The sequence below is a fragment of the Bubalus bubalis genome, chromosome 24 (genome assembly GCF_019923935.1).
Source record: "Bubalus bubalis isolate 160015118507 breed Murrah chromosome 24, NDDB_SH_1, whole genome shotgun sequence".
Classification (NCBI taxonomy): Eukaryota; Metazoa; Chordata; class Mammalia; order Artiodactyla; family Bovidae; genus Bubalus; species Bubalus bubalis.
In genome coordinates this window covers 7,043,180-7,066,210 of record NC_059180.1, presented here as the reverse complement: position 1 = coordinate 7,066,210, position 23,031 = coordinate 7,043,180, and the positions used below count along the sequence as shown (strand labels likewise).

Below are 23,031 nucleotides of genomic sequence, written 5' to 3'. Positions count from 1 at the left end.
ACTGACTGTCAGGGGTTTATTCAAAGTTTCCCTGGCCTTCAAGAGCAGCTAAAGGCCAACCTGCCCACCTCCCCACCTGTGAAGCAGACCCCCGAGCCCAGGGAGGAGTGTCTAGGAAGGAGGCCGGAGGGCCCCCAGGGTCTCGAGCTGGGCAGGGCCTGCCCTCCTTCCCGGCTGGAGCCTCCAGGGCTGCCCGGCCCAGCGCCTGCCCTGTCTAAGTGTCCCCGTGAAGAGGGGGAGCTGGCAGGTAGAGAGAACACAGGTTCAAATCCTGCCCCAGTCCTCCACGGTCCAGGGGCTTCGAGCAGGTGATTTATCCTCTCCCAGCCTCTGCCCCCATGTAAAGTGGGGGGAACAAGCCTACGTCCTAAGGGTTAAATGAGACAATGTAGGGAAGTTCCTCGGATGGGCCCAGACGACTCAGGGACCCAGTAAATGATGAGTATTATGACGATTCCTGCGCCCCACCCAGCCACCAGACCCCGTCTCCAGCAGGGAGTGGGGGTGGGGAGGGCAGGGACCAGGGCAGGGCTCCGCCGGGGGCGCTGGGCCCCTCTGGCCCCCACCTCTGGCGTTGCCATATGTCCCCAAGGCCCCCGGGAGCCAGTATCCCTGACGGGCACCCAGGCCTGGAGCCCAGTCCCACTTGGGGCATCCTCAGTGCCGACGGCAGCACAGGCCTCGGGGTGGGGTCTCTGGCGGAGCCGGGGCTCCTCTGGGAGAGCTGGCCTCTTACTTCCCGCCGCTGGTCCGGCCAGCACTCCTCTGCCCAGGGTCGGGCCCGAGCAGGGCGGCCAGGGAGCCATCGGGTGGGGGGCCTCCGCGCTTCATCTTGAGGTTGGCTCTCAGGGCGGCGTCCTGGCCAGAGCCCCCCTCAGGGGTGGCCTGGGGATCTGGAAGGAAAGCAGGAGGGTGGGCTCACGCAGGGCCTCTGGAGCCCGGGAAGCCCCTTCACTTCCAGTTCCACCAGCCAGGGAAGCTCTGTGCCCAGTGAGGGTGGGACAAAGCGGCTGCCAGCCTCTAGTCCTCATGCATTCATTCCCTCACTCATTTATTCATCCACTCATTCACTCATCCATTCATCCACTTATCCATTCATTCACTCATCCATTCATCCATTCATTCACTCATTCATCCATTCATTCATTCTCCCACTCACTCATCTACCTATTCACCATTTACTCATTCATTCATTCTTCAAACAATGCTGACCAGGGCCAGGTTCCAGGCACTGCAGAGGTGCCAGGGAGAGATATAGACGCCCCACCCCATAAGGGAACAGAAGGCTCAGTGGAGCACAGGGAGAAGACAGGAGGGTGGCTTCCCAGAGGAAGAGATCCTAGAGCAGGCCCTGAGGCTGGGGCTGGTGTTCAGGAGGAGGAGGGACCAGTCTCAGCAGAGGTGTAGAGGTGGGAGGGGCCCCGGGCGCCTGGATGATGGCTGAGTCACCGGACACCAGGCTGTGCTAGGGGAGGGACTTGGGAGCTCTATGTCGATCTCGGGCAGCAGGGAGCCACGGAGGGTTCTTGAGCAGGGGTGGGACAAGGGCAGACTGGCAGCCAAGTGTGGGGCCATCAGGGCAGGGAGAGAGGGGACCAGAGGCAGCACGGCGAGGGCAGCAGGGGAGGTGGGGCGGAGGGAGATGCTGGACTCAGCTTGGGTCACTGCTCACCGTGGATCCCAATCATATGTTCCAGGATGAGCACTCTCTCGGCCAAAATCTTCAGGGCCTCCCGCAGCTGCTGCACCCCCTCGCCCTGGGGTGGAGAAAGCCATGGGGTCAGGGCCACTCTGCTCCAGCGTCCTGTCCCAGCCCTCCACTTCCTCTTGTCACCATCGTCAACACAACGGCCACCACAGATAAGAGACACCCCGGCACCAGGGCTGGGGTTCGAACTCCAGTTCACAGACACGGAACTTGAAGCCCAGACGGCGTGACCCGAGTCCTGCAGCCCCACAGCCCGGAAGTGGACAAGCCGGAAATGGCCAAGCCGGAAATGGCCAAGCCTGGGGCTTCACACAGGCCTGTCTGCCTCCAGCCTGAGCTTGCCTGCTCCCGTGGCTGCCAGCTGCCTCCCTGTGTGCCCTTCTTTCCAGAAAATATCCTGCTGTGGGAAGAGCACCTCATATGGGCCCATGGTGGGGAGGCGCTTTGCCGGTCTCCTTCCCGGTCCCACCCACCCGAGGGCAGAGCCGAGGCTTCCGGAAGGCCCGTGGGAGGGCACAAAGATGGCGCCTCTGCGTTCCTGGGATCCAGCCTACACATGGCGAAGGACCTCGTGTGTCAGGACACGTGAATAGGCTGATTAATGGAAGAGACAAGATGACAAGGTCACTTTGAAAAAAAAAAAAAGTGATGGTAGAGAGGCAAAGCCCCGCCCCGGCGTCTGCAGCAAACAGGAACCTTTTTGGCTGGTGGAACATGACAGCTCTGTCATGACACTCAGATTAATTGAGCTTAAAGCTAAAGAAAACCGGAGAGCATGCTACTGAGTTACACAAGAGAGCTCTTCCCATCAAAGACCATGAGAAGCTGGGCTCTGGGTAGTGTCTGGGATGGGGGTGTCCCCAGTGAGGAGCAGGGGCTCCAGGCCCCCTCTGTCAGGACCCAGTTAAGCCTCAGTCCCTGGGCCACAGGAGGCATGCTGATGAAACTGGGCAGGGGGAAGTCGTGGGTACCCTCCCAGTCTTCCATCACAAGTGACCCCAGCATTCACATCTTCCTCCCACTGCCTCTTGTGCCCACCATGGCTGCCATGGTTCCAGCCTCTTCCCCCTTCTCCAATCCCATAAGGACCTCTGGAAGGTCCCCTGATCCCAGCTTTACCCCCTCCAGCCCAGCCTGCCTCAAACAGCTGCCCACCTCCAATGCCCACTGCCCATCTCTCCAGACACCCCCACTCCTGGCTTAGGATCTCCCCAAGCTCACTCAGGGGTGCTGCATGCCTGCTGTGCTGGACGTCTGGCTGAGCCCTGTCACACCAGATGACTCATTCTCAGTTTGCCCCACCCGCCTTACTCCCTTCTCATTATCCTGGTCCCCAGCCTCCCCTCTGCTTCCCAGAAGGTATGGTCCCTACAGCCATGCTCGCACTCCATCCATGCCCCCACCCTGCCCTGTCTTGCTCTGGCCGCTATGTGCTCCCAACCTTCCTCTTCCATCCATCCTCTCCCACGTCCACCAGCCAGCTCTCCACCTGCCCATACACCCTTCAGTCCACTAGCACTGCGACCTTGGGCACATCCGTGTGCCAGGCACTGTCATGGGAAGGTCCTATCCCTGGAGAGAGACCCCACAGCCTGAGGCCTCCTTCAGACACAGGGTCTCATCTGCAGGTCCGTGGCTCCTCCACCCTCTCCGGTGGGGTCGCCCCCACCCTCAGGCCCTGGGCCAGTCATCCCATCTGTGCTCCCCCACTGCAGCTGACTTCACACCGGGCTGCAGTCACCATTCACTCCACTGCCTCCCCCGCTGGGTGGGCCCCCACTTGCCCTGCGGCTGATGCCCCGCTCAGGAAGAAGTGTCGGTCCAGCTCTACTGGACTGGCCTGCAAGGACACAGCCAGGGGGCAGGAGGGATGCACAGGCCCAGGGGCACAGTTACCTCAGCAGCGGCTTTCTCCTCCTCTTCCCCCTTCCCGCCAGGCTCCCCCTGGGAAGAAAGTCACGCAGTCAGTGATGGGTGCCCAGCTTCTCTACCAGGGACCTCTGCACAGGCCAGCATGGGCTTGACTTTAGGGGCTTAATTCTGTTTCTAGGGAGGGAGGAGTCAGGTTGGAATTCAGGTTCTGGCCCTTTCAGGGATCAAGTCCCCTGCCCTTCTCCTCTGTTTCCCTGACTCTAAAATTGGGGCCAGGGACTTCCCTGGTTGGTCCAGTGGTTGAGAATCCACCTTCCAGTGCGGGGGGACGTGGGTTCAGTTCCTGGTCAAGGAACTAAGATCTCACAGGCCGCACTGCAATTAGAGAACCTATATACTGCAGCAAAGACCCAGCACAGCCAAAATAAATAAATAAATGTAAAAAATTAAAATTTAAATAAATAAAACGGGGCCGGTAATATCAGCCTCACCATAACACCTAGGAGGCCACTTACTCTTATGTGACTTTACCTCTCCGTGCCTCAGTTTTTCCATCTCCAAAATGGGGATAATAACAGTGCCTGCCTCACAGAGATATTAGGAGGATTAAATAAATCACTCTCAATAACAAGCTTGGGGAAGGCCTGCCTTTGGAGGCTAACACTCCTGGGTTTAAATCTTGGCTCTGCTTTGGTCTAGCTGTGTGACCTAGGGCAAGTTGGTTAACCTCTCTGGGCCTCAGCTGCCAGTTCTAGCAAAGAGGGAAAACAAAGCACCATCTCGCAGGGGCACTGTGAGGCTTAAACCCACTATGGATGAAGAGGGCCTCCACATAGAAGACACTCAGCAAAGAACCCCCCTTCTCCCACAGCCTCGTGCCTCTGACATAAGACTTGGGCACGTGCCCACTTCCTTGGCCCTGGAGATAGGGGCTGAGTCTTGTGAATTCTTATTTTTAAGATGGGAAATGAGTGGTCAGCTGTCTATATCTATTCCTGGGAAGTTCAGAGAAAACAAGGGACTCGGCAAGTCACACAGCACATTAACCCAGGGGCCTGGGCTCCCCAGAAGAACCTCAGGACTCTCATCCGAGCCCTTCAATAGGCGGCTACTTCAGTCCATACTTCATATGCCCGGGGGCGGGGCGGTCCCCACTTCCCAAAGTCACCCGTTCCCAACTTGGGCAGCTGACGCTGCACCCAGCTTGCCCGATTCTCTCCCTCTGCTCCGTCCCGGCTGGGCTGGGTCTGGCCATGCCCGAGGCCTGAGCTCAGCCAGGCTGCCTGGGGCAGACACCCACCGACTTGGTACCCTGCGCCTGCACCATAGCCCATCGCCCTGGGGGAGGCCCACACACACGGCCCCACACTTACAGACGGCCCCGTGGCGCCCCTCTCTCCAGCCAGGCCCTGCAGAAAATCAGACAAAGCAAGTTAGGCTGTGCCCTTCACAACCCCTTAGTCCTCTGCACGCCCTCTCCCTGCACTGGGCTCCAGACAGCTGAAAAACAGGACAGGAGGAGGGTGGGCGGGAGAGGAAATGGGGGGTGCCACAGCGGGGGCCTGTCTGCTCCTGGAGCCCCCGCCACTGGCCAGTGGATGACCGTGGGCTTCCACCAAGTCCTCCATCTTCTCGTCTGTGAAAGGGGCCAGTGCAAAGTATGGTCATCACTTGGAGAAGGCACATGTGTGCGTGTGTGCTCAGTCATGTCAGACTCTCTGCGACCTCATGGACTGTAGCCCCCCAGGCTCCCCTGTCCATGGGATTCTCCAGACAAGAACACTAGAGGGGGTTGCCATCGCCTCCTCCAGGGATCAAACTCAAGTCTCCTGTGTCTCCTGCATTGGCAGGCAGATTCTTCACAGTCTGAGCCACCAGGGAGGCCCAGGGAGAAAGGGACCGGATGGCCATGCACACATGCCCCCAGCACTCGGAAAGGGCCCTCCGTGAATGAGCAACAGCAGTAGCGATCTCAGGCTTCCCTGGTGGCTCAGACGGTAAAGCATCCACCTGCCAATGCAGGACACCTGGGTTCGATCCCTGGGTTGGGAAGATCCCCTGGGGAAGGGAATGGCAACCCACTGCAGAATTCTTGCCTGGGAAATCCCAGGGACAGGGGAGCCTGGAGGAGCCGGGCAGACTACAGTCCATGGGGTCGCAAAGAGTCAGACACGACTGAGCCGCTAACACTACCCCACTAGTGGTGAAGATGAGGGTCCCCACGCGGGCTCCCCGTCAGCATGAGGCCTGCTCAGAAGGCTCCCTGGAGCCCCAGAGCTGCACATCGAACCGTCCTCTAGCACCCCGACCTGGCCGGCCAGGAGGCACCCCCACTCAACCTCTCCAAAGTGGAACTCCTGGTCTCCCCCTGGCCCAGCCGTCCGGCCCCCACCCTGCAGTCTCTCTTTCCCATGAAATGGCTCTGCGGTCCACAGCTGCTCCTGTAAGCACCTCGCAGTTAACCTTCCGCTTCCCGCCCTCACTGAATTTATTCCATCAGCCTGACCTGTCAGGTCCACTTTCTAGATACGTCTGTTTCCTCTGCGCTGCCCCAGCCTCCTCCCGGGTCTCCCTGCTCCACTCCCCTGCCCCCGCCTTCCCCTCAAGCCACAGCCAGAGGGGCCCTGGAAAGACGAAAATGGGGTCCTGGACGCTCCCTCCCTGACACTCGACAAGCCCCTCTTTCACTGTGGCCCAGGTCCGCGCGTCGGCTCTGCAGGTACCCCTCTGCCCACTTCCCTCCCACCTCACCTCCCCCGACACACGCCTTTGCTCAGGACCCGCCTGGTGTTTCCCGGCCCCAGGACCTTTGCACTTACATTTCCCTTTACCTGCTCTTGGCATCTTTGTGTGAATGCTCCTTTCTGGTTCCTCGGGTCTCAGTCAAAGCCTCACCTTCTCCTGTCTGTCACCCCACTCCGGCCACCCCCCTCCTGTCGCTGTAGGTCTCGCCCCAATTACTCTCTATCACATCTGCCTCCCCCATCAGACTACCTGCTAGCAGAGGGCAGGGACCCCGAGAAAGCCGGAGCGGGGCCTGGAGTGACCCCAGCCCTGCTGGGCCCCCGCTCTGCTCCCCTGCTGGGTGACTCTGGCAAATGACAGAACCTCTCTGAGCCTCCGCGTCCCCGTCACTGCTGGGATAACACGATGGGGACCCTAAAAGGAGTTGGCTCGAGCAGGTAGGTGGGGGGAAGGGTCGGGCACACCATCATCTCTGACTTTGCCTGTCGCTGTGGGCTTGTGCCTCTGGAGGGGGTCCTGCCGCCCCCAGCCCTTCTCACCGGAACCTCTGTCAGCCTCACACCCGCTCCTGCCCTTTCATCAGGGGTGAGCTGTCCAGCCTTGCAGTGGGGGACCCGCTTCTCAGTCACCCCCGCCTCCCACCCACCCAGGCCCGAGTTCCAGGGAACCTGAAGCCCTCGGTCTGGATGAGCTGCAGGAAGCTCTGTGCAGACATCCCCAAACAAAACCCTTCCTGCCTTGGTGTCCAAAGTCTCCCCTCCTCTGTGTGACGTCCCCCCAGACCCCTGGGGCCCTACAGCACAAGGCACCCCCCCTGGCACTTTATTTCTCTTTTACTCCCTGTAACAACCCACCGGGGAGGCCCCTTCTTAGCAGCCAAGGAGCCGGAGCCCAGAGAGGCTGTCTTTCTGCCCAAGGTCACACAGCTGAGGAGGCAAAGCAAGCTGGGGGTTGGGGCTGCACTGTCAGGCTTCAGAGTGCCCCCCCCCCCCAACAGGCAATTCCCATTGAAGACTGGCCACGGCTGTGATCCTGGCCCAGCTCCACACATCACCTGCATGACCTCGGGTTAGCTCATCTATGAAATGGGAATGATGCTAACTTCTGTGGGGCCCAGGTAGGGTGGGTAGCAAAGGGTTATTGTTGCCAAGAAAACCAGGATCCCATGCCTGCCTTCCCCTGGGGCCCACCTGGACTCAGGTGGGGACCAGCCAGGTAGGCTGGTTCCTTCCTGAGCAACTGTGCTGCTAAGAAGCCCGGCTCCTGCCTTCCTGGGGAAACAGTGCCCTCACCCTCGCCAGAGATGGGTGAGACCTTACCTGGGATCCAGGCACACCCGGGGGTCCAGGGGGGCCGTGTGGTCCAGGGGGCCCTGCCGGCAGAGTCACAGATGGTCACCTGGAGCCGGAGACACCCCCTGCCCCCTCATCGGCTCTGGGAGAGGGGCCCTCCCACCCTCCCACCCCGGGCTCCGCCCTGGGTCTGTCTCCTTGGGCAGCGCAGAAAGGGGAGGTGAATAAATGGTGAGGGAGGCGGCATGGGCTCCCCGGCCCCCTGCCCACCCCCAGAGCAGAGAGCCCACTGCAAGCCCCTCTCCCTGCCTGCAACCCTACACCACAACCTGCTCCTGTTCCCACAGCCTCATCCACGGGGTGGGGGTGGGGGCGCCTTGCAGCCCCTCCCCAGCCGGTCAGTCCTCAGGCAAATATCCCTCGAGCCTGCCCCACCTCAGGAGCTCAGACCTCAGCTCCCTGAGGCCATCCTTGCCTGGGTTACTACAACTGCTGCCTACCACCCAGAGTGGTGGCCACCCATCCACGCAGCAGTCCCCTCCCCGCCAAGTGACTTTTCAGACAGGTCTCTCTCAGCCCAGCCTCCTCCACCTTCATCGGTCAAACACCCTCCTGGAAAGTCCATCTGGATCCGTGCCTTTGTGGTGGCTGTTCCTTCCTCCTGGAGTTCCCGTCCCCTCCACATCCCAGCAAACTCCCACTAGTCTCAGTCTGAGCGTCACCTCCTCCAGGAAGCCTTCCAGGCACCTACCCCCACCTCTTCTCTAGGCAAATCTCTGACAGTGACCAGCCACTGCCTCTGGCCACTACTGGTTTGAATGCCAGCCTCCCCCTCTGGCCCAGGGAGCCCCCAGAGGGTCAGGCCAGGACCGATGGGTGCAGTGCAGAGCATGGTGTTCGTGACTAAATGCCCTGAATATTTGGAAGAGTGAGGTCTCTGTGCCCCCTGGGCTGCTAGCCTGTACCAGAGTGCCCCCTGGCATGCCTAGGGAGGACCTACAGGAAAGTGAGCCCTGGGTAGGGTGATGGCCTGGACGCGGTCTAGCTAAAAGGCAACATCCTCCCAGCGCCCTCCTCAATGTTGCCACCCTGGCCCAGCCGCGAGCCCAGCCCTGCTTTTTGGGACCCTACGGGATTCACTGAGGGTACTGCCCGCCTTCTCCACTAGAACCTAAGTACCATGAGGACAGAAATCTTTTGTTTATCTAAGGATCCCAGGAACCCAGAACACTGGCCAGCTCGTAGGAGGTGCTCAGTGGGTTATTTCCTGACTGCGTGAGACACTGAACAACTGGAATGAGTGCCTGGCCTGGAGCCGAATCAAGAGGCACCTCCACCCCCGCGGGTGCCCAGGGCCTCTGTTGCTCATTCATTCAGGGTTAGAACCCGTCAGAGGCGACGGCCACACACCTGGGCTCTGCCCACACCCCCCCGCCCCCCGCAATCCCAGTGAGGGTCCCATCCCCTCTCCCAGGACCCTGCTTTCTGCCTGAAGACCCAGGGCCTTCTGTCTCTCCCAGGCACCTACCCCACCAGCTCCCTTATCTCACCCACCATCCCCTATGCAGACCTCCTGGACCTAGGCCTCCGGCACCCAGAGCACCCCTGCTCTGGCTCACTCGAGGGCGGCCCGAGGCTGCTTCATGTGGATGTCAGGCCACCCAGAAACACTGTGTCCAGTCCCAGGGGAGCTGCCACCCATGAGCAGCAGGCCTCCCACTCAAGCCATTGCTGGCTGGGGCAGACCCAGTGCCCTGCCAAGGCCATGAGTCTCCAACCAGCCCCCTCAAGACTGCCGGCCCAGATGAAGCCCAGGAGTGGGTACCAGTGGAGACCAGCTGCTGCTGCTGCCCTCTGCACTCACCTGGGGGGCCAGGGGGACCCCGGGGCCCTGGGACACCCGCCAACACTGTGTCCACGGCTGCGGAGGCCAGCTGCACGTCTCCACCTGCGGGAAGGACAGAGTGGCCTGTGACCCATGGGGCAGGGCCGGTAGGGCTGGGGGGCTAGAGCTGAATCCCTCAGAGCCAGGAAGAGCAGCCCCGACCCTGCTGGGCCCCACGCAGCTACTGCTCCCTCGGCTCAGAGGAGCTCCCTCGTGTGTAGTCACTCAGTCGTGTCCGACTCTTTGTGATCCCATAGACTGGGGCCCACCAGGCTCCTCTGTCCATGAGATTCTCCAGGCAAGAGTATTGGAGTGGGTTGCCATTTCCTTCTCCAGGCAATGTTCCCAACCCAGGGATTGAAACTGAGTCTCCTGCATTGCAGGCAGATTCTTTACTGTCGAGCCATCAACACGGAGGCCAAATCAGAGAGTGGGGGGAAGCCCTGTGGGCTCTGTTTAAAGTACAAATCTCTTCCTGAAAATTCCAGGTCCTGAGACTCCCGCCCCGCCTTGCTCACCTCCCCGCTGTCCAGGCCGGACTCTGTTCCAGGCTCCCCTCCACATGCCCATCCTGACACACCTGACTAGCTCACTCTTGTGGGGGCCTCCTCCAGGAAGTCCTCCCTGACCACTTGTGTAAGCCGCAGGGCCCTGGGGCCGGGTGGGGTCTGCCTGGGTCCCTCCAGGGTGAGCCCCATGTGACCTCAGACCCAGAAGCAGACAGCCAGGCTTGGAAACATCCGGGCTGGGGGTGGCTGCCTCTGCCTTTCCCCGCCTACCCCCATCACAGAAGCCTGGGCAGCCCTTCCATAGGCCTCCTGGCCGGTGGGCCTGCTACCGCTGCTCAGTGCTGGCTAACCAGGTGCCTCCTCCAGGAACCCCCCGACACACACACACACACACACACACACACACACACACACACTTCCTAAACGTTCACATCTGCACCCTCCAGGCAGTCTGCCCTCTCTTGGGGACCCTGGGCCTGGGGAAGGAGGGTCCTGTCTGAGGGGGGCTCCAAGCACTCGAGGCAGGAAGCGGCAGATGCGGGGCGTCACGCCCAGGCTGGGCCGGCTGAGCTTTCAGTGGCCGAGGGATGCCGGGCGGTTGAACCCTTAGACCCCCAAGATAGTAAACAAGCATCACCCATTCTCCTCCACCAAGGGGCACCACCGAGCCCCTTGGGAATGAGTCCTTCCCTCGTGGCTGGGGGCTGGGTACCCCAGAGCAACTCCGTCAGGATGTATTACCACTCGTGCTCTAGGGATGGGGAAACGGAGGCTCGGAGCGGGCCCCTGTGATTCAGACGTAGGTCTAACGGCGGCGCTGCCCGGGGAGCGGGGCGGACTGGGTGGAGGGGGGCGGGGGACGCGGAGCGGGAGAGGGCTCGGGTTTCTCTGACGGCTGACCAAGAGGTCCCTGTGCCCCGACGGTGCCCGGGATATCACCCACTCAGAATGCCAAGTCAATCTCAACCCGCTTCTTAAAACCCTTCTCGTTTCCCAGGGCCCTTAACCAAAGCCACGCCCTCCATGGGCCGCAGGCCCCACCCCCGCCCCATCTCTTGGGTGCCCTCCCTGGACCCGCCCTCCCCCCATGCTCGGGCGGCGGGTTCTGTGTGTGCTCAAGGGCGTCCTCTTGTGCTAGACTGTGGCCCTTGCAGGCAGGAGACTTGTTTTGCTCACTTCTGTATACCGGAGGTTAAAACACACAGTCCCACACATGGGAGGTGCTCCAACCATCAGCGCCTGTCCAGTGGCCTACAGGGAAGGGATTTGCGAAGAGCACAGGGCGACGGATGACCTTGGTGATGGTACTGTCACCAGAGGTGACCCCAAGGCCAGGCCAGAGAGCAGATGGACATCAGGGGGTCAGATCCCAGGGGCAGGAGCTGAGCACAGAGGCAGGGACAGACCCCTGGGGCCAACCGTGGGGTTGGGGGGACCACCCCCCACCTAGGCTACCCCATCCCCCCGCCTGGCAAAGCCGAGGCCCCACTCACGGACTGTCTGCTTCATGGGGTTCTGTTGGGGGGTGGACCCTCCAAATTCTGGCCCACCCTCCCACCCCAGCCCCCAAGCGTGACACTCACTGTCCTTGTCCGTCGGTGGCTGCAGGGAGTAAAGGACGCCTTGGGGGCCATTTGGAGGGAGGCCCGGGCTGCCTGCTGGGCCAGGGGGGCCGGGGGGGCCAGGGCGCCCCATCTCTCCAGGCAGCCCACGGGGCCCTGGCGGCCCCAAGAGGCCTGTGGGGGGAAAAGAGGAGTCACAGGAGGGCCGGGCCTCCTGACTGACATTACAGAGATGAGAAATAGACCCGGGAGGGCAAGGTGGTGGCCACTAGTCCCAGAGCCTCCCTGGAGGGCTGTCCTGGGATGTAATGAAATGACTTCCCGTCCGCAGCCAGTGCAGAGGGGACCCGGGGCAGCCAGGCGGGAGGTCAGGGAGGTCATGTGAGTGAAGTCAGCGGGCGCCGTGGCCAGATGACCTCAGCCCTGGGGTAGGGGCAGTGAGGCTGGCTGCCAGCCTGGCCCAGCCCCGTACCTGCCCCAACAGGGTCCAGGAGCAGCTGCGTGACCTCTCGGGGTTGTTTACATGGCGGAGCACAACCTCCAGCCCCCAGTAGCCCCACCCCCACAGCTGGAGCCTTCTCTTCTCGTAGTCCCGGGTGAGACCAGACCCCAAAGTGCTTGGAAGGAGGCTGCCCCGGGAGGTGGCGGTGGGAGGGAGGGAACCTGGAGCCCTGCTAGATGGCAGTCATCAGCCCAACCAAGAAAGAGGCTATCTGGGATGCCTCACCTGCTCGGACAGGGGATAATCCCTAAGCCCTTTCCTCTACTGGGCAAAGTCACGTCAGGGTATGTATGTGGGCGGGTGTCCTTACCAGGAGGCCCCGCTGGGCCCTTTTCTCCTGCCTGACCCCGGTCACCTTTGGAGCCTGGGGGACCCGCAGGCCCTGGTGGTCCCGTCTGTCCAGGGGGCCCTGCGGATAGAATGAAATGAGGCCTGAGAACATTGTGGGCTGAGCTGCCTCCATTGGCTCCAGGCTAGACGACCTTGCTGTTTGGTCAGACCTGCCCCCTCACCTGCCATGGGCAAAGGGACCACATCATTCATCACAGTATACAAACCAGTTTTGCTCCTGTTCACTTCTATGATCTCAAGAGCTACTTGTGTTCCCATTTGACAGGTGGGGTAAACTGAGGCTCAGAACGATGTGGCCCCTTGCTCAAGGTAGCAGCAGCAGGCTGTAAACGAGTCAGAACCCTCTCTCCACATCCTGATGTCTCTTTGCTCAGGCTCGGGGACTGGGAGTCAGGCAAAGATCGTCCTAATAAGGCCTCCTTAGAGACCCCAGGAAGCCCTGAAGGGGTCACCTGCCCCCTGGGGATCTCCAGGTCCCAAGGGTGGGCAAGAGTAGATGGAGAGACAGGAGGCCCACTGTGTGGCCTGCAGACAGCCCCTTCTCCCTAGGGAAGGCCTAGGCCTGGGGAGGATGCTCAAAAAATGCTTCCTGAACAGATAGAGGGCTCTTTGGGGACCTCCCTGGGGCTGCCAGTTTCCAGAGATTCCCACTTGGTCTCTGGGATTCCAGGATGCACCCAGGTGTAACCATTTGTAGGGTTTGTGCTCCACCTGGTGGCCATATTGGGAACTACATGCTCCCATAAGAAGAAAGTTGCCTTTGGAGAACAGAAGCCCCTCCCAGCTTCCTCCCTCCCCTCCAGGGGGCACTGGGGCCTGGGTCCTTCAGAAGAGGAGAACCCCCTCCTTACTTCCCCCTGACCTCTGCTCCCTCTTCAGTCCCAGAAGAAGGATTTGAAGAAGACAAGCATAGGATTTGAAGAAGACAGGCCTTCTGGGAGTGAGACTTTGGGGAGAGTGGCTAGAGAGGTGGGCCAGGGACCCGCGGCAAGTAAGATGCCCCCTCCTCCCATAGCAGCCCGAGCTCACCCTCCACACAGCCTCCAGGCCCTTCAGAAGCCTGCAGAGTATCTGCTGCTTCCCTGGCCTCGGGACTGGCCACTGGCGGTCAGTTTTCCCATTGCTGGGGGTCTGCAGGCAGGGAGGGGTCAGAGTTGGGTCTGGGCGGGATTGCTAAGAAACTGGGGGCTCAACTGGGGGACAGCAGAAGGAAGGGCGTCCTCTGCAAAGGGCTCCGGTGGGGCTGTGAATTATTGAGTCAAAACGGCACTGGATCGCTGGGTGACCCCAGGGGTCACTTCTCTGAGCCTCAGTTCTCCTGTAACCTGAGCTTTACGAGCTCACTGGAATGATTAGCCATGATATCTGTACAGACTAGAGTGATATAAAAATCCTGAATAACTGGCACAGCACAGATCCTGACCAGTCAGATGAGACCTCAGCCTTAAACCCTGGAGCTCAGCCACATGGACGGTGGCGGCTACATCTCCGCTCAGGGTAAAGTCCCAGCACAGTGCCCGCCACGCAGCAGGCATTCAACAATCCTGACTATAGTATTACAGTTACTATTACTGTTCTGCAGTCCCAGAGAGCAGAGCTCAGTCCAGTGGAGAGAGACTGCAGAGAGACTTCAAAATGTGGTGGGAAGAGGGAAAGCAACAGACCAGTGGGTGTCCTCCAACTCTGGTCAGAGAATTCAGAGAGGATCCCCCAGAAGGCTGGGGGAGGCAGTAAGCCTCCCACCCCTGGCAGTGTGCAGGCAGGGGCTGCTGTAAAATCGAGCTAGTCAAGGATGAGCTGGGCTGGGGGCCTACGTGTAGATGCTAAGCGGCAGCAGGGCAGCCTGTGAAGACAGTAGCTGGACTGCGAGACAGTAGGGAGTGGTGAGGACTGTGGCATACTGCAGAGTTTGAATGAGATCTGTGGGGGCAGCTATGACTTAGCTGCGGCCAACTGTTCCTTTTTTTTTTTTCCCCAATATTTTTTTGGCCACATCACAAAGCACATGGGATCTTAGGGACTGAACCTCACCCCTTGCACTAGAAACACCAGGGAAGTCCCAGCCAACTGTTTCTGTAAGGGACTGCCAACCCCAATGGCCAGCTCTTCCATTTTTGTAAGAGAAATGAGAAATCCTGACTTTTATGTGAAACCCCCCCGGTTTTAAATGTTAGCTCAATTTTCCAAAATGCCCTTTGGGTGTGTATGACCTACTGGTGGAGACCCTGAGAGGCCTTCCCCCTGCCAACCCCCTGCCCCCCGCAGGCCTCACTCACCGGCCGGGCCTGTGGGCCTTCTCCTCTGGGGCCCAGGGTGGGCAAGCGGGATGGCGTCAGGGAGGAGACCCTCGTTCCAGGGTGGTGGGGTGTTCTGGGGCGTCGGAAGGTCATTGTCTGGGCCTGGGGGCCGCTCTGCTGCTTCCAGAAGGAGAACCTGGGCCGGAGAAGGGCAGAGGGTCAGGCCCGGGCTCGGGTGAGCAGGGACGTGAGCACCAGGGGACCAGCACCTCCCGCTGCTCGAGACCACCGTCCCCCCACTGGAATGTTCTCCCGCCCCGCCCCCACCCCGCCCCCACCTCAGGAAGCCCTCCGACCCTCCGGCTCAGGCAGGGCCCCTGCGGACACATTCAGAGCCACCACACTTTTCTCCTAGAGTGGATTAGACTGCTTGTCTGAATAATGACCACGGTCACCCCCATTTCACTGGTTCTTCCCTGGAGAGGGACTGGGCAGGCTTCCCCCCCCTCCACTGTCTGGTTCAGGGCACAAACAGTGTGGTCACGGAATGTCTATGGCTGGATGGATGGGTGCGAGGAGGGAGAGATGGACAGGGAAAGAAAGAAAAGGAAAGGGAAGAGAAGGAAAGAAGAGGAGAAAAGAGAAGAAAAGAAAAAAAAGGAGAAAGAATAAGCGGGCCCAGCTCAGTGTCTGAGTTTAGCAAGAGCTCCAGGGAAACAAAGGTGGCCATGGTTACTCAGGGCCCGCCTGGAAAACAGCCCATCTTCCCCCCCCTCCGGAGGAAAGCAGGGGTTAAAACCCAAAGGGACACAGAGCCTCAGTAGGGAGACACTTCCTAATTCACAGCACCTGGGAGCCAGGAGGGCTTCCCTGCTAGCTCAGCTGGTAAAGAATCCGCCTGCAGTGCAGGAGACCACAGCTCATTCCTGGGTCAGGAAGATCCCCTGGAGAAGGGATAGACTACCCACTCCAGTACTCTTGGGCTTCCCTTGTGGCTCAAATGGTAAAGAATCTGCCAGCAATGCAGGAGCCACAGGAGACGTGTGTTCAATCCCTGTGTCGGGAAGATCCCCTGGAGGAGGGCATGGCAACCCACTCCAGTATTCTTGCCTGGAGAATCCCACGGACAGAGGAGCCTGGCGGGCTACAGTCCATGAGGTCACAAAGAGTCAGACATGACTGAGTGACTAACACTTTCACTTATCAAAATTGTACCTGGGGCTTCCCAGGCGGCACAGTGGTAAAGAATCCACCTGCCAATGCAGGAGAGGTGAGTTCGATCTCTGGATTGCGAAGATTCCCTGGAGAAAGAAATATCAACCCACTCCAGTATTCTTAGCGCACGGCACAGCACAGGGAGCCAGGAGGTCCGGCTGTTCCTAAATAGGCCAGCAGGGGGCGCCGCACACCGGGATCTGCTCAGGGCCTGCGGGCAGGTGCTAACCCGCGTGGACCCACCCACCCCAGAAAAGGGGGGCACTGGGGTTCCCCCGCCATATCAGATGGAGCCCGGTTTCCCGTCCCGATCTGCCAGACAGGAAGGAAGAAGTCCAGTGTCTCATGTGCCCCCCACCCCCCCACCCCCCCAACGCTCCCCCGCCGCCGCCGCCTTAGAAACCCGAACCCCACATCCAGCTAGATTCTCAGACTCAGCGCGGTGAGATGAAAGCGCTCCGAGCCTGTCTGGGGGCCGCTGGGAGCGGAATCGCTGGCGTCTAGTTTTGCAGATGCTAGTGCCTGAAGGCGTCCAAGCTCCAGCCCCGGATTATACCCCACCCCACCCTACCCTGCGCCCACCCTAACCACCAGAGTCCTGGGTAACCTTAATTCCAGGAGGAACCGATGGGTCCCCGGGCCTCTCCCAGGGCCCTAGCCCTCCTGCCTAGAGCCCACTGCCCCTCCCCTCCACCTGCCCCCCGTCCCCTCCTGCAGCCCCCGACAACGGCCGTGGGTGAGGACCTCATGCAAGGTAAAACCGGCCAAGCTCCCCCCAAAAACCACCAGAGACGCCACACAGTGCGTCCACAGGTGATCACCTCGGCCTACCCTGACCTCCCCTGCGTCTCCTCCACCAGCTCTGCTCCAGCCGCCCTGAACCGCCCAGCCGCTCAGGCCGAGACCTCCCCACCCCTCCATGCCCGGGCTCCTGCAGCACCCTCCACCAGTGCTGTCCCCGCCCCCAGCCCCTGGAAGATTCTGAGACTCCGGAGAGCTGTCCCCTCCTTCCTGAGTCTGTCTGACCCTCTGGGTAGAAGGGGTGTCCCCCCAGCCCCTGTACAGTCACTCTGGAGCAACGCCACTGGCCCTGCCTTTGGGTGTCAGGACCACCTGGGGAGGGGCGCCCTCCTTGCTCTTGGTCCCCAGGCCCCTGCATACATTAAGTACCATGTGATGGGGGAGGAGGTTCAGGCCCTGCTACCAGCCAGGCTGGTTCGAATTCCGGCTCTCCCACTAGATAGCCATGATATGCAAGCATCGTTACCTTTGTGGGCCTCAGTTTTCTCATCAGCAAAATGGGGGTGGTAACACTGACCCTGCAGGGCCACAGAAGATCACGGACGCACAGCACGTGGGCACCCAGTTACTCCTGCTGATGCTGGGGTGGTGTGAGGGTGGTGGGGGGAGTCATGGGGACAAATGGCTGCCTTCACAGCGCCCAGGCCTGGGCTGGGCTGTGGTTTCCTGGGTGCACAGAAAGGGTCCTTCTGAGCGCCTCCTCCCACCAGCTCTGCATCTTCCCCCGGGCCTGGGTGACAAAGTTTCCCAAGACCCTTGGGAACAAAGTGGCACCCCAGATCTCAGGCCCCCCTCTGTATTGGGTGGGTGGGCTCCTGCCCCCTGAGGCTCTGGCAACCCCCAGGGCCCCTGTCTCTCAGCCCCTTCCACTCCTGGTCCTTACAAGGGCTCATTAAACAGGAAGGGCCACGTCAGAGGCAAGGTGGAAAGAGAGGCTCAGAGACCGCAAGGGACTTGCCCAAGGTCACCCAGCAAGTCGGTGGTGGGGCCAGGGCCCCGTGTGGCGCCTCGTCCACTTCTCCACAGCTGGGCTGCAGCCCTAGCCTCAGTGGAGCTTCATGGAGGCCCTGAGAAGTGGAGTGGCGGGCTCAGACTGCACAGCGGCTTGGGGGTGGAACCTCCTCGCGGATGGGAGGGTTACAGTTTCTGCCCCAGCCACTGAGGGGACGTCCACCTGGAAGCTGACCGGCCATGGCAAGGGGTGGAGCTGGGGGGGACAGAGCAAGGAGACTTGGCTGTCAGTGTGTGGGATGGGGGCCCCAGGGCCATGGGCGAGAGGCTGGGGGTGGGAACTGTCAGGACCTGGTGGCCAGGACTTGGGGGCAGGACGTGAAGGCAGGGGTGGCCCTGTCTCTAGCCTGGCTTGGGGGATGGTAGGATCACCACCATTCAAACAGCGGCACAGGAGAAGCCAGGTTTGGGGGTGAAGGTCCCCAGTCGGGGGGATGAGTTGGATACAGCATCTTGGTGGGGTGGGGAGGACTCCTCCAGGTGAACAAGTATAACAGGGAGGAGCCAGGAGCAAGGGGAGTGTGGCTGGGAGGGATCAGGGTGGGGGCACCCAGACTGGGCTCCCAGGCCCCCCAAAGGGACCCTCTGCCTGCAACCTCGCCCCTGCACAAAAGACCAAGCTCACTCCTTCCTGGGGCACCTCCCTCACAGACACCAAGGCCCACAGAGCCCATGGACCCAGGCAGAGGAGCCACGGGCACCGTCAAGTTAGAAGCAGCCCACTCCAGAGTTCAAGCCCCCATGGTCTGGCCATGGCAAGCCTCCTGGAGAAACTGAGCCGTCTCTGCTGGGCTGAGCTCACTGGGGCGGGCAGCAGTGGGCGGCGTGGGGACTCAGCTGAGAAAACCAGACTCCAGCCAGCCTTCCATCTCAGGGGCTCTGATGATGTCATTGTGGCCTGGCTGATTGGGCAGGACACCACTGTCCTGCACCAGAGACCAGTCCTCACCCAGGGAAATCCCCTCGGGCTCCCTCCCACTCGGTCTGGTCCTTGGAGTCAGAGAGTAAACTGAAGAGGAGGGGAGGAAGGAAGGCAGGAAACTTTTTTTCTGCTGGCTTTCTACCCCACGATCCCGCAACAGCCGCTCCAGCCTGTCCCAGGAAGTGGGTGGGAGGAATCTAGATCAGCTCCTAGGTTTGGATCCTTAGGCCACTCGGGCACGGCAGGGAGTGAAGATGGAGCAGTTCTTTGTGGTTGCCTGGCCTCCAACCACCTCCTCGTCCTTGGCTCTAGAACCCTTATTCTGAGCCAGTGAGAATGCCCCAGAGGAGGAATCATCACTGGCCAATTTCTCATTTTCCCAGCTCCCTTGTACCTAGGAGGTCGGCATATAGCCTAGTGTTGGCCAATGAGACATAATGAATTCCTTGAGATACTTTGCTTCACCCTGTACTTCCTGCCTTTGAACAATGTATAAGGATGTGAGGCTTTGAGCTGCAGCAGCCACTTTGTAACCATGAGGCACTCTGGTGATTCAGATGGTAAAGAGTCTGTCTGCAGTGCAGGAGACCAGGGTTCAGTCCCTGGGTCAGGAAGATCCCCTGGAGAAGGGCATGGCAACCTACTCCAGTATTCTTGCCTGGAGAATTCCATGGACAGAGGAGCCTGGCGGGCTACAGTTCTTGGGGTCGCGAAGAGTTGGACACGACTGAGTGGCTAACACCGTAGCACTGACTGGCAAGAGGACAAGAGCCGATTCACTAAGAAGGTGGAGAGGAGGCTGTGGAGGGAGTCTGGTTTCTTGAGTCACCAAGACAATCCCAAAACCACTAAGTCTGGACTTGCTATTGAACTAACAATAAATGCTAAGAAATAAGCTGCCAATGGCTGGGTTCACATCGCTTGCCACTGAATGCATCCTTCTTGATATGTCAAAACAGGCTTCTTGTCTTGAGGAAGCAGAAGTCAAAGTTTCCAGGCCTTAGACTTAATGCTAGCTGCCCAGGTTTTGACTCCTCATCGGGGATCTGCCTGCCTACTCCTGACTTTACCCACCTGACCCCAGCCCCTGACCCCAGCTCCATGCTCTCTCTGACCCCTGTGGGCTCCCCTGACCTCACCTGCCCCTGAGGCTGCGGGGCTGGCCTGGCTGCTAGCCTGGCCTGTGTCCCCCGCCCTCTCCAGGCTGCTGCCCCTCAGGGCCCTCTGATGGGGCGGGTGAAGCTCCCAGGGGCCCTGCTTCTCCAGGGGACACTTGGGCACAAAGCAGGCAGGTGGGCAGCTGGAAAGTGACCCAGAGAGGACACAGGAGCTGAGACAGGAGTCTCCTGTCGCCATCTGGAAATCCAGAAGGGACCCCGCAGCTGCCACCTCTCTGGACACCTGTCTCAAGCTACCTCATCTACTTCCCCACCCAGGAGCCACCTGAGGTCATCTCTGTGTATGAGCCAGGGAGGGGCCGGGAAGTGACCCCTTCTGTTTCCACCTCACAGGGCAGCAGGTTGAGGCCCAGAGCTGAGAAGGGCCCTGTTATCACTGGGTTATTACTGAGACAGCCTGACCCCCACAGAGTCTGCGGAGGAGACCCCCTGAGGTCTGCAGAGGAGTCACGACCCTCACCCTCAGGGCCAGAGAGTAAGCACCCCCTCCAGCCTGCCCGGTGTGCGGCGTCCCCAGGCAGAGGGTGGCGCAGGGTTGGGGCACGAGGGCAGGAGTTGCTCATGGCGGGAGGGCATGGGTCAGGGCCAGGGGCGTGGGGGACAGCGGGCATGGTGCCGGCCTGCCTCAGAGCTGTGACATGCAACACCCGGGGGTGCTGGGCTGGGGCCAGGCCAGGCTGTCAGCCGACGCTCTGCCAAACCACGGACAGGTTTCAGGTACCTGGAAAATGTCCGTTAGGCCAGCGAGCCTGGGGAGCCCGCCTTTTCTAGAGTCCCAGGTACCACGAGTTCCTTCTAGCATCTTCCCCAGCATCTCTCATCCCTGCCAGGGCTGCCCCAGCCCCAGCTCGGCTCATGTGGCAGCATCTGCTCCCTGAAGCCTTCTGCCCCCACCCCGCAGAGCCATGACCCAGGGAGGGCACGGGGTCTCCACCCCCAGCCTGTGCCCAGGCACCTGGGCTGCTGGGGGGACCCTCCTGCCTGCGGGGGCAAGGGAGACCATTCACGCTTCTGCCATGGGGCTTCTCCCATGTACCTGTGCCTCCATCAGGAAGATGCCCCAGCGACACGGCATAAATGATAACAGCCTCACACCTGTCCAGCACGGGTTCCCCCACCGTGTCACCTGAGGCCCCGAGCGGTCCTGCGAGGCTGGCACCTCAGCTCACTCCACAGAGGAGGAGGCGGGCTCGGTGAGTCACCCAGCTGATGGGGGCTGGTCCCACACGTGCCTGCCTCCAGCTGCCAGTCATTGCAGCCCCCATTGCACCGGGCAGGTGTCCCCACAGTCAGGCTTCCAAGGCAGGCGGCACGGCCGAAGGGTGATACAGTGTTGGCCAGGGCTGCGTGTGTCTGTGTGCGTCTGTATGTAAGTATGTGTGTCTCTGTGAATTCATGTGTGTTTATACGTGTGTCCCTGTGTGTTCATGTATGTGTCTCTGTGTGTGTGTCTACAGGGAGGCCCTGCCTGTCAGGCTCCTCTGGGCTGGGGTCCAACCTCTGGGTCTGCTCTGTGTTCTCGCGGTGGAGGTCTTGCAGCCCACCTCGGCGTTCTGTCCTCACTCCGGCCTCCCTGCCAGCCAGCCGTGCTCACAGCGCCCTCCGGGGCAGTGCCCCAGCCCCAGCTGTTGTGGTCTGCCCTTGCGAGAGCGCTGCCTCCGCTCGGGTCAGTCCAGCCTCCCCGTGCTGGCTATCCCCTGGGCCAGGAGCCCCCGGCAGTTCCACTGCCCCCAGAGGCTCCTTGAAGGTTGCAAGTACAGCAGCCTCAGCCCTGAGCTTGCCTCCGCCAGACCCAGACCTTCCAGCCAATCACCCCGTGCCTGCTTTCCAGGTGAAGGAGGTGGGGCTTGTCCGCAGGGGGCACGTGGTGAGGGGGAGTGCCGCGCAGAAGCACGTCCCAGCGAGGGCCAGGCCGGCCCCGAGGCGGGCTCTGCACTGTCTCCGGGGCACCAGGAGGGACAGAGCCCCAGGTGTCCCCACAGGGCAGCTTCCCCGACACACCTGCACCTCACACATCCTCCCCTTCTCTGAGTCCTGTCCTCCTTGCCGCTGCTGCCTGGGGCCACTCTCAGATGAATGACTAGGCTTTACTGAGCCCCTCTGCCTCTGGGGTGAGTTGCTCCACCCCTCTGCCCCCTGGTGTAGACGGGGAGAAAGCTCGCAGGTGCCAGGCGGCTCCTCCTCCATCAGCTCCTGAGCCCAGCCCCGTGCAAGACCAGGAAGGAGGAGCCTGAGTGGGGGCCAGCAGCCCTGGGGGAGACAGCGACTTCCCTCCTCTTTCCACCGAGGGGTCAGCATCTGGGCTTCCAGTCTCCCACTGGAGAGGCCACTGAGGCCCACACCCAGACCAGCCTGCTTCCTGGGACCCTCGAGTTTCTTACTCATCCCACTCCCCTCTCCCACCCCAGGAGGCTGGCCCAGCCTAGAGAAAATTACCCAGAGCCACTGAGGGCCCAAATAGCACCCACCCCTGGGGACCAGGCTGCTCAGGCCTGCTGGGCTCCCTGGGGCTGACGCCAGCTCCTCCCTCTCTAACTCCCTAGGCCCAGGATCCCCAGACCATCTGACCTTGGCCTCCAGCGTGGTCAGCCGCTCGCTCATGTCGCTGAGCCGGGTACAGTTCATGCATTCTGAAAGAGAAGAGGTGAGAGTGGAGTGGATCCTGGGGAGAGAGCAGCCCGGCCAGGCAGGATAGCCTCTGCTCAGGCAGGCAGGGAAATCTCTGAGTTGCTGCCTGGAAAACTCCTACGCATCCTTCAGAGCCTTATCTTTAGTGCCCCCTCCTCCAGGCAGCCTGCCTGACCTCTTTGAGTTGAGGCTGCAACTACTGAAGCCTAGAGCCTGTGCTCAAGAGAAGCCACTGCAGTGAGAGACCCAGGCAGCGCAACCAGAGTAGACCCTGCCTGCCACAACTAGAGAAAAGCCCGTGCAGCAACAAAACCCCAGAGCAGCCAAGGAGACATAATAAATAAATACATATAGCAGTGTGCACACCTCAAAAAAATTTTTTTTAATAAACTCCACCATTAAAAAAAAAATCTGATAGTTAATGAGTGGGTAGTAAATGAGACACACTCCTTGACTTGGAGAACTACAGTCTGAGGAAGGGGACAGGCAAAAAGACACAGGTTGGTAAGGGCTGTAAGACCAGAACATGCAAAAGAGCAACAGGAAAGTGAAAGTGAGAGTCAGTCAATTGTGTCTGACTCTTTGAGACCCCATGGATATATAGTCCATGGAA

At 60.5% G+C, this 23,031-nt stretch overlaps 1 protein-coding gene across 2 annotated transcripts in view; it reads right to left on the bottom strand.

Annotated features, from left to right (window-relative positions):
• Positions 1–401: 401 nt before the first annotated feature.
• The window catches only part of COL26A1 (collagen type XXVI alpha 1 chain), a 161,010-nt gene continuing 138,380 nt past the window's right edge, over positions 402–23,031 (bottom strand). For both annotated transcript variants that reach the window (XM_006045409.4, XM_006045410.4), the window contains exons 4-13: positions 22,359–22,420; positions 14,703–14,859; positions 12,386–12,484; positions 11,595–11,747; positions 9,482–9,565; positions 7,645–7,697; positions 4,954–4,989; positions 3,605–3,652; positions 1,673–1,757; positions 402–893 (exon numbers count right to left, since the gene is read on the bottom strand). In XM_006045409.4, the coding sequence (XP_006045471.2) occupies positions 733–893; positions 1,673–1,757; positions 3,605–3,652; positions 4,954–4,989; positions 7,645–7,697; positions 9,482–9,565; positions 11,595–11,747; positions 12,386–12,484; positions 14,703–14,859; positions 22,359–22,420 (938 nt within the window). In that variant the 3' untranslated portion in view covers positions 402–732. The remainder of the gene's footprint in view (positions 894–1,672; positions 1,758–3,604; positions 3,653–4,953; positions 4,990–7,644; positions 7,698–9,481; positions 9,566–11,594; positions 11,748–12,385; positions 12,485–14,702; positions 14,860–22,358; positions 22,421–23,031) is intronic.